This window comes from Nansenia antarctica (assembly GCF_963989245.1).
Source record: "Nansenia antarctica genome assembly, chromosome: 4".
In the NCBI taxonomy this organism is placed as follows: Eukaryota; Metazoa; Chordata; class Actinopteri; order Argentiniformes; family Microstomatidae; genus Nansenia; species Nansenia antarctica.
Window position 1 is genome coordinate 73,529,775 of NC_137689.1, and position 11,466 is coordinate 73,541,240.

The following is an 11,466-nucleotide window of genomic DNA, read 5'->3' on the forward strand; positions in this document are numbered from 1 at the left end:
TCACACAGCCTCCCCTCTCCCTCTCAGGGAGGCCAGGTGGACTCTGGTGGTGGTTTGAGACGTGTGGGGGCCACCAGAGGGCGCTGCTGTGGCTGTGGTGTTCGCACGCCGGACGACCTCCAGCGAGGGGGCGGGGGTTTCACCGGTCGTCGTGAGGCAACAGGCCTTCAGCAGACTCTTACTGTGCACCCGGGCGCTCTGGGCCCCCCCCGGGACCCCCCCCACACCCACCACCCTCGCTGAAGACGACGAGGAGCTAGAGAGAGCCCTCCAGCAGCCGAGGGAGGACGAGGGCGTGGGGGGGGCTTGAGAGGGACCACCAAGAGGCTGCTGGGTAGAGGGTTTGAAGTTGGAGGGGGTGGAGGAGGGGCAGGGGGGCGAAGGAGGAGGAGGAGGAGGAGGAGGGGGGGGTCCTCCTGTGCGTCTGAGGAGGGACTCTTGACCCCCCCCTCCGGGGCTGCTGTGTGAAGGACCCCCCCCCAGGCCCTTGAAGGAGCCCCCCCTCCGGCCCCCCCCTCCCCGTCCGAAGCAGCGGCAGCGCAGGATGTTCTGGAAGGCCCTCTTGAACTCCTGGCTGAAGCAGGGGTAGATGACGGGGTTGAAGCAGCTGTTGAGGTAGCCCAGCCAGAAGGTGATCTTGAAGATGGTGTCGGAGGGTCTGTGAGAGGGGAAGATGGAGCCTGTGGGGGGGGCAGATACACACACACACAACCAAGTGCACACATACACACACACACCCAAGCGCATACATACACACACCCAAACGCGCACGTACAAACGCACACACACACACAAGCGTGCACATACACACATACACACCCACCCACACACGCACACACACACACACACACACACACACACACACACACACACACACACATCAGTCAGTTGTATTGGTCTCTACAGCAGGTCTCCTGTATACAGTAAATCATACATCACTGATTTCATGGGCTAGAGAGGCAGAGGTCCAATGTTCTGTTGACCATTCTCTGCATTGAATAACCACCTATGGCTATAGAGCATTGAATAACTACATATAATTACAGTTATAGAGCATTGAATAACCATGTTTGACTATAGAGCATTGAATAACTACATATAATTATAGTTATAGAGCATTGAATAACCACATATACAGTAACTATAGAGTATTGAATAACCATATAGAGCATTGAATAACCATGTTTGACTATAGAGTATTGAATAACCATGTATAATAGAGCTTTGAATAACCATGTATATAAATATAGAGTGAGCACGTTCACATAATTGTTTTAAATTCCAGACACGTGAAAAAAAAAAAATGCATCCGCACCACTCAAACAGTTTTTTTTAATGTTTGCACTCTATTGATGCTCTTCAGTTCCAGCACCTCAGATCAAAGTCTGATCTCAGAAGATGAGCGTGAGACGTTATTTTCACTATTTTAAAACATTCCGGACACGTCACCGGACAACTTGTAGGCTTGTTAACCCGCTGCGGCTGCTCTGAAAAGTCTTAAAGTTAATATCTAAAGTTGTTCTGGAGAACTTATTGAACTTTCTTTCCCCTTTCCTCTGTCCTCACAGCCGCCTATCCTCAAGGGCACGGGTTGAAAGCGAGGCGTAGGCTATATATATTGTGAAGCTTTAGAGGGACCTCGAAGGTCTTTTTCCCTCAATAGAAATGCACGGAAACGTCTCGACTAGTTTGCTGCCTTGGAGATCCGCGAGGTGATTGAGAGTGTCGGCCTCAAACCGCTCAGCGTCGTGCCCCTGCGTTTGTTGTCGGAGAATGTGCTTTCAGAAAAAACAAGAAAGGAGAAAAACATACTGAATAGTGTTCTGGTTCATTCCATTTCTTCTTCCACTGCGTAAAAAAGAGACCTAGGCTATTCCTCCTACGCCCCGCTCTGGTACGTTGCTGGCTTTTATATTATGTTGGCAGTAATTGAATTCCTGATGAAACACGGTGGCCGAAGACGATGATGTCATGGACTGTAAAGTACAAAATAACAACACTGCTACTAACCCATTAATTATTCAAACAGAATTGTCAGAATCGCACCCGCTAAGAAATTCTTTCAATCATCAATCTCGTTGAGAAGGCGCAAGCAGAACACCCGCATGTATGTATGTTGAGCAGCCAGCAACTCAAAGGACGGTTAAATCTATATCTCATTACATGCATTGATAATCTCCCTCCCTCTCCTAGCGAACAGGAGATGAGTTCGACCCCGGTCTCCTATATCCCGCGTCCTCCAATATCCAGATCCTGTCACACGATTAAACATTTGTCAGTTCCTTCATCAGGGATATTAAAGCCTGCGTGGCGTTTGAAGCCTAGCCATTATACTGAACGTCATAAATCACCACCAGTAACACTCTCGGAGGCTGATGAAAGCGCTGATGACATCTTCACAGCTTCAGCTGGTAGTGTTAGCATGGCGCTGACATGGCGCTGAGGTGACTTCAATTTCCAATCTGAGAAGCTTCTCTCATCTGGAGTACTTGACCTTCTCCTCTCCTTCGGCCTTACCCTGTCCCCCTCTCCTCCGACTCATAAGACAGGCAATCAGCTCGACCTTGTCTTCACCAGATCTTCCCACACTTCCAACCTTACCGTTATCCCTCTCCCTTCCCCTCAAAACGTCCTCTTCCCTCTCAGCCTCTAACCACTTAAGACCCTCTCGTCGTAACCTACGTACCCTGTCCCCCATCACCCTCTCTTCTTCTGTCCTATCCTCCCTACCCTCTGTCGAATCCTTCTCCCTTCTATCCACTGATGCGGCATCCTCAACCCTCCTGTCCGCTCTCACCTCATCCTTCGACACCCTCTGTCCACTAACCTTGAAGCCAGCTCGATCCTCTCCTCGAGCTCCCTGGCTCTCTGAAACGCTACATGCTTGCAGACTAGAGCTCAGAGCAGCTGAGAGGAAATGGAGAAAAACTTTTCTTTCACCTTTCTGATGACCTTAACCTCTATCACTCTCTCCTTGCCAACTACGCCTCCTTGGCATCAGCTGCTAAAGCATCCTACTATCATTCCAAAATATATTCTTCTGCCTCTAATCCTAGAAAACTGTTCTCCACTTTCTCTTCACTCCTTAATCCACCTCCTCCCCCTCCCCCTTCCTCCCTGTCCGCCGATGACTTTGTCACCTACTTTGAAAAAAAGGTGGACGACATCAGCAGCACCTTTTCCCCCCCACCTCTCCCTCCTCCCACTAACAATGCTAACACCCCTTCCAAACTCTCTCCTCGACACTCGGTCTCTGGATTGTCATCTTTTTCCCCCCTCTCCCCCGATGAGATTCTCACACTTATCACATCAAAGCGGGCAACCACATGCCCTCTTGATCCCATCCCCTCCCCCCTTCTCCAATCCATTTCCCCCGACATCCTTCCTTACCTTACCACCCTAATCAACTCCTCCCTATCCACAGGATCTGTCCCAGCGGCCTTCAAAATAGCCAGAGTCAAGCCTCTCCTCAAGAAACCTACCCTTGACCCATCATCTGCCCACAATTACAGACCTGTATCCCTTCTCTCCTTCCCTTCCAAAACCCCTGAACGCGCGGCATCTAAACAACTGACTGACTATCTCCGGAAGATGGATCACTTAGACCCCCACCAATCCGGCTTCAAGGCTGGGCATTCCACTGAGACTGCGCTCCTTGCTGTCACGGAAGCCCTCCACTCTGCCCAAGCTTCCTCCCTCTCCTCTGTTCTCATCCTCCTTGACCTGTCTGCTGCCTTCGACACAGTCAATCACCAGATCCTTCTCTCCATCCTCTCAGACCTGGGCATCTCTGGCACCGCACACTCCTGGTTTTCTTCCTACCTGGCGGGCCGCTCCTACCAGGTGACCTGGAGAGAATCGCTATCTTCTCCACGAACCCTCTCCACTGGAGTACCCCAGGGTTCTGTCCTAGGGCCCCTACTTTTCTCCCTCTACACCAAGTCTCTTAGCTCGGTAATCTCTTCACATGGGCTCTCCTACCACAGCTACGCAGACGACACTCAACTCTTCCTGTCCTTCCCCCCGTCTGATGTACACGTGGCAACCCGTATCTCAGCATGTCTCGCTGACATTTTAACTTGGATGGCTGACCACCATCTCAAGCTCAATCTTAACAAGACCGAGCTCCTCTTCATCCCCGGGAAAGCCTGCCCTCTCCAAGACTTCTCCATCACAGTGGAGAACTCTACTGTAACCCCCTCCCTGACAGCCAAGAACCTTGGAGTGATCCTGGATAACCGACTATCCTGTGCGGAGAACATTGCAGCAACGGCTCGCTCCTGCAGATTCGTCCTCTACAACATCAGAAGGATACGACCATTCCTTACCAGAGAGGCAGCGCAACTCTTGACCCAGGCACTGGTCATCTCCCGCCTGGATTACTGCAATGTACTCCTGGCTGGGCTCCCCGCTTCAGCCATTAGACCTCTGCAGCTCATCCAGAATGCTGCTGCCCGGCTGGTATTCAACCTCCCCAAATACTCGCATGTCAACCCTCTCCTTCGCACCCTGCACTGGCTCCCGATAGCAGCTCGCATCAGATTCAAGACCCTGGTGCTTGCTTACCAGGCAGCTAAAGGGACAGCCCCTGCCTACCTGAAGGAAATGGTAACCCCCCAAACCCCTGCCCGCTCACTCCGCTCCTCCACCTCGGCTGGCCGACTGGCCCCACCTCCTCTACACAGCAGTCGGGCTGCCCGATCACGTCTCTTCACAACACTGGCTCCCCGCTGGTGGAATGAGCTCCCCACGGCTGTCAGAACGGCAGAGTCACTACCCATCTTCCGTCGTAGACTGAAGACCCATCTCTTCAGGTTACATCTCAACTGCTCCTCCTGAGAAATCTTCTGACCCTCACCACTACGTCTCCTAAAGACACCCGCTTTCCCCTCTACTGTGTCCCTAAGAACTTCTATTGCCCCCCTTGTACTGTTTCTCAGTTTCTCCAGTAAAAAAAAAAAAAAAAAGTTTTAGTAGAAGGCAATAGGGAGATGGTTTTTCCTTCTATCAGTGGCCCCGGGCCCATAGGTGAAAGTGGGCCGGAACGGTCCGGTGCTGCGTTCCGGCAAGACTTTCTGTGCCGGAACGCCGTTGGGGGAAGAGATGCAGCTGCCTGTCAATCAAAATCCGATTGCTGCAGAGTGCAGAAGCAATCACGATTCACGATCCATCATTTCCAAGGAAACACATGGCTGACGTTATGTTTCCTTGCGTCTATTTTAATACCTTTGGAAAGGACATGTTAACCCGCTTTACAGTAGACCCGACGCGACGCGACGTGGTTGGGTGGGCAGCACTGGGCACTGAGACAGTCCGACCGGGATTACAGTCGCGCCGGAGCCGGGGGGACAGTCGCACCTTACAGTAGGTGGCCGTGAGACTCACGCATTTCAACCAGTTCTCGTTTTGCGGGACTTGAAATTCCTTTAAAGAAAGCTACCGGACACGAGTTTCGTGGCATCTTTCTGCACGCTCGTTAACTTCAGTCTGCAATCGAAGCGGGAGGCGAGCGCTAATGGAAGAACCTGTGTTCACGCAAGCTGCATGTAACGTAGCAATTATGGAAGCATATAGTGGACTTTATTCAAATGTTAATGCAATTTGAGATTGCATTTGCATGTTCCACTTTTGAATGCATTCTTTCAGACAATATTCAAATTCAAATGCAATTCTAATGATTTGCATTTTCATTTTCATGTACCTGATGTGCACATTCGCTGTCAATATTAAAATGATAATGCAAAGCCATTTGACATTTAATTTTCAAAGTAATGCGCTGCTTTGTAGCTGACAAAATTCAAAAGTTCATTCTAATGTGAAAATGACTATGCAATCCCAAAATAGCATTTTCATTTGCCACTTTTGCCTGCGTTATTTGAGTCAATATTCAAATTGTAATGCAATAATGTGATATGCAATTGCATTTACATGTTCTAGTAAACACATCCGCTTTGTAGCTGACAAAATTCAAATGTTCATTCTAATATGAAAATGACTATGCAATCCCAAAATAGCATATTCATTTGCCACTTTTGCCTGCGTTATTTGAGTCAATATTCAAATTGTAATGCAATAATGTGATTATCAATTGCATTTATATGTTCTAGGAAACACATCCGCTCATTAGAATTGCATTTGAATTTGAATATTGTCTGAAAGAATGCATGCAAAAGTGGAACATGCAAATGCAATCTCAAATTGCATTAACATTTAAATTTAGTCCACTATATGCTTCCATAAGCAAGCCGTGTTGCCAGATTGGGCTACTTTTGGTCACACTGGACGGGTGGATTCGGCAGCTTTTAGACTGGTTGGGCTGGAAATTGTCAATTCCATCTGGCAACCCTGGTAGCAAAATATGTGCATACGTATCTGGTAGCCTACTGGTACTTTCAAATCGCATCGTATTATTATTATTATTATTAATAATTACAATTTACAATACAAATACAACAATTGGGGGTCCCTCAAAGAAAATTTGGGCGCACCAACACCACGATGTGTGTGTTCAAGGATGCATGAAGCTGGGGGCAGGAGGAGAACAATATGAAACGATGAAGGTTGGGGTAGTAGCCTATAGTTCCTGTAAGAAACTCAAACCACTTTCACCCCTGCCCGGGCCCGAGCTAGATTACTCTTCCTGCAACGAATGGTGGATTGCTGATTCACATGCTTAGTATTCAAATGTATTGATTGTAAGTCGCTTTGGAATAAGGCGTCTGCTAAATGCCAAAAATGTAAATGTAAATGACACAACGCTTTGGTTGTGGGTTCGATTCCCGACAGGGGGCAATATATGCTGAGAAATGTATACCTTCACTGCAATGTAGGATAATAATAATAATAATAATAATAATTCATTATATTCATATAGCGCTTTTCCGGGGCTCAAAGCGTCAGATACATGGCGTAAAGATTATTATCCCTGTAATCGTAGGATCACATCTGTCCTGGCTGTCAATCTCCCGAAACCTCCCAAATTGTCACAGTATACATTAAGGTTCCAGATTGGGTAATGTATAATAATGTAATACCCTGTCATTGTGTTGCAAATGAGTGCAGGAATGTTACGACTAAAAGACGACTTGAGCTGCAACTACTATTTGTATAACAATCACTTTCCATCGCATTGTCTGAGGCTCCTAATAGACTTTCAGCTCGCTGTGCCAGAAAGTAAATATGCAGAAAATAAGCCTCTCTCAGCCTCTCCCCTCCTCCTCTCCTCCTCTCTGCCTCTCCGCCTCTCCGTCAATACATCCATTTCCATTCCAATCTTGTGCCACAGTGCTTTTTGAGTAGAGTTGAATGGTGGAGTGTATTTGCAAGAGATTTGCAAGGAAAGCTTCCATGACTAGGAAAATGACACAAAAATGAGGCAATTGGCAATCACTCTCTATGCAGTTGGTGCTTTGAGTAAATCAAGGGATTATTTATCTCTCTCTTCTGAGAAAACCAACTTCCCCGGCTGCCATTTCCTCTGATAGCATGGCGTGATATTGATCTGACAATGGATCTGGCTCCTAATTTACATCCATTTTCCCCAAGTCATGTTCCTATAATGTATATGACATTATTATATAATGGAACACAGTGGTGTGCCGTCAGGGCCAGCAAGGCCTTCTCTGCTGGCCTAAACATCATCAGAATATACATTTTATTTTAATATATTTTTTCCACAAATATGTATTAATGATTCCCCATATTCTCTTCATTTCATAGCTTTCCTCTTGGTTGCGCTGCTTCCAGTCTCCGATTGAGATTTGGAGGGCTGGCCTTTATGTTAGAGCTTTTATCCAATCAAAATGTGTTGCTAGGGGGCTCCAAAATCTGCCTGCCTGCACAATAAACGGTGCCGCGAATTCGACCTGTAACTTAACGTTGGAACGAGAAAACCTGTGGCGTACCTAGTAAACCTACGTAGATGCGAGCAAAAGCAACAACAGCGCCTGCTGTAAGGCTCAATGATGTCAGCACCCAGCACGTCTTTTGATTGGATACGCACTATTGATACGCACTATTGATACGCACTATTGATATTCACTATTGAGATGCGTAACTATGCCGGTAGATGTGAAACTTTTGAAAGTGCGCAGGGAAACGGAGCTCACAACGAAAGCTTTCGTTGACTGATCGATAATACTGATCGATTGTGTCCTGTTTTTGGGTAAACAATAACTTTCATTTAGGGGACACGATGAAAGCACCGAGTCCACAAACAGAGGAAACTACGTTGAGCTTCTTTCTTTTCTGGCTGAAAACAACCCAGATTTACATTACCACCTGTCCACAAACAAAGTGTTTACTGGGACGTCAGGCAAAATACAAAACGACCTGATTTTTGCTATTGCTGAAGTGATGAGAAGAGATCAAAATGGAGATTAAAAAGGCACCCTTTGTCGCTATTATGGTGGACGAGACGACAGACGTGGGTAATGTAGCGATCTTAAAGATGTTAGTTTAACACTCTTCATTGTAAATGCGGATTTATTGATAAAAAATGCTTCGGAAATATTAATATAACTCTGTTGTACTTGTCTGACTATGTTAAGGTGATGCAACGCCCGGTTATACTGTGTTTCTGTCTAGTTTCCAGAGCCATGGCGTCATAACGATGGTATTAAGAGGTAGAATAATTCAGGTAGGAATGTGTCGGACATCACTGAAGGCCTAGGTGTGAAATGCACCGCCCGCCACTGATGGAACATTAGTTTACATGCATGCTGCCTCCTCTACACTTCACTGCCTAGACTCTTGTGTATCACAGTTCTGTGGTATTGTCCTGTATACATCACTGTGTACTTCATGACCCGGTTTCCTCTGGTCTTTATTAAGCCTAAGGAGACAACATCCCTTCATTTCTAATAGGCCTATATAATGTCATATCTTTCACCAACAGCTGTTATGATTTTCGCTCCACTCGCTGGTTGCTAGTCTGCCGGGGACCCAGGATTCACTTGGAACTTTTTCCTGTCATGGAATAACCTCCAGAACACAACTACATCTAAATGACCATGTCTCCCTGGGAGAGTTCAGTGCTCTTGATTAAAAAAGTGTAAACAGAAAGAAATGTAACAGGACGGTGCAATTGTTATTCCTGTTGTGCTTCATTCTCCAATTGGGTAACCTTGTACCTGTGTCTACTGGTGTGCTGTCTTAGCCAGGTCTCCCTCGAAAAAGAGATTTGAATCTCAAGAGACCTGGTTATATACATAATTAAATGGGAATGAATGGGAAGGTTCGTCCCAACTTTTGTCTGGGACTGCATATAGGCTATATATATATGTTACGGTACATGTGGGAATACTGTACATGTGGGAAAACTAGGGTTAGGGTTAGGTGCTAGGGTTAGGGTTAGGGTTAGGGGTAGGGTTAGGGTTAAGGTTAGGGTTAGGGTTAGACATGCCAGCATGTACCAAGTCACCCTAGCACCTAACCCTAACCCTAGTTTTCCCACATGTACCGTATTCCCACATGTACCGTAACATATACATGTATATACCATTTGAATGGGAAAGTGTGTCCAAACTTTTGACTGGTACTGTATATAGTTTAGTTTATTTAGCACACATGTAATATAGTGTTACGGTGGGAATACGGTTTATGTCGGCATTTCCGGGGACATGGCAGCATAAAACGCCGACTTGGTACATGCTGGCATGTCTAACCCTAACCCTAACCCAACCCTACCCCCAACCCTAACCTTAACCTTAACCCTAGCACCTAACCCTAACCCTAGTTTTCCCACATGTACCGTAACATACATATACGTATATATATCATTTGAATTGGAAAGTGTGCCCTAACTTTTGACTGGCACTGTATATATCTATAGATATACCATTTTAATGATAATTCTTTAAAAAAAAAACGGATGCATTGGATAGAGGAAGAAGAGAAGAACGTTCCGGAATACCAACCGATGGGCAGAACCAGGAAGAAGGGCAGCCAGCAGAGCACGAAACAGCCCACGACGATGCCCAGCGTCTTCGCCGCCTTCTTCTCCCTCGAGAACCTCAGCCACCGCATCAGACCGCACGTGGTAGTGTACATCCTGCTCCTCCTGCTCCTCCTGCTCCCCCCGATCCCCCCCTCCTGCCCTCCCTGCTCCTCCTGCACCTCCTTCTGCACAGGCGCCTTCCCGCGGTGCACCCTCAGCATCACCCCCCCGCCCTCCCCCTTCCCCTTCCCCCCCACTTCACCCCCCTCCCTCCCTCCCTGGCCCCTCCCCCGGCCCCGCCTCCTCACCACCACGTACACGCGGCAGTACATGGACAATATCACGGCCAGCGGCACGTAGAAAGACACCAGCGCCGAGAAGATGGCGTAGAACGGCTCCTCCGTGATGCGGCACACGCTCTCGTCCTCGGGCGCCGGCTCCTTCCAGCCGAACAGCGGCCCCACCGAGATGGCCGCCGACAGGCACCAGAGGGCCACCACGGCCACCGCCCCCCGCCTCTCGGTGGCCATCGCCGGGTAGCGCAGCGGGTAGCTGACGGCCAGGCAACGGTCCACGGAGATGACGCACAGGCTGAGGATGGACGCCGTGCAGCAGAGGACGTCCAGAGCCGCCCACGCCGTGCACAGGGTCCGGCCGAACACCCAGCGCCCCAGGGCCTCCTGGGTAGCGGAGAAGGGCAGGACGGCGGAGCTGAGGAGGAGGTCGGCCGCGGCGAGGTTGGCGATGAAGTAGTGGGCGACGGAGCGCAGGTGGCGGTGGCAGACCACGGAGAGGATGACCAGGATGTTGCCCAGGACCCCGAAGACGACGAAGACGCCGAGGACGAGGCCGAGGGCGACGGCCTTCGCCACGTTTACCTCAGGGAAGGAGGCGGAGCCGCTGCAGTTGGTGAGGCAGCCCTCCTCCGGGACAGAGGGGGCGCTCACGTTCTCGTCCGAGGGCACCATGGTTTCACTTCGAAGGTTGTTTTGTTGTTGTTGTTGTTTTTTTTTAAAGGGTTTTAATCAATCTGTTAACTGTCTTTGGGGATTGAACCTTGATGTTAACTCAGATTTTTTCCCCTCATGTTGTTGTTAAGACAACAACTCTCTCTCTCTCTCCCTCTTCCTCTCTCTCTCTCTCTCTCTCTCTGTGTCTCTCGCTCTCTCTCTCTGTGTCTCTCTCTCTCTCTGTGTCTCTCTCTCTCTCTTAACAAACTTCAACAAACGCCAGAGGTCCGAATTCCTCCGTTTCCTCCAACAACGACTTTCCACCTTTCCTGTCAGTTGACTTGTCACTCACGGATACTTGTTGCCAGGTTGGCCTTGCCAGTGGCTGTACGTCTCACGTGTTGTTGGCAGGCAGGTTGGATATACGCTGGCAGGGCATGGTCTCCATCAATCACCAGCTCAGCGGCCGCCTCCCGCTGCCTGCTGTCTGTTTATTTAGACGGCTGTAGCGGTTTCCGAGTGCTGCACGGCAACACGGTCCAAACGGATACATGTTCCGGTGTTATTCCTCTGGTGGTG

General features: G+C 48.6%; 1 protein-coding gene across 1 annotated transcript; it reads right to left on the reverse strand.

Moving 5' to 3' along the window:
* Positions 1-10,905, reverse strand: adra1ab (adrenoceptor alpha 1Ab; the record flags this gene model as incomplete). The annotated part of the gene is made up of 3 exons (XM_080529703.1): positions 1-305; positions 444-680; positions 9,918-10,905. 3 exons carry the CDS (start codon positions 10,903-10,905, stop codon positions 1-3), a joined length of 1,530 nt encoding a protein of 509 aa, XP_080385829.1.
* Positions 10,906-11,466: the final 561 nt, after the last annotated feature.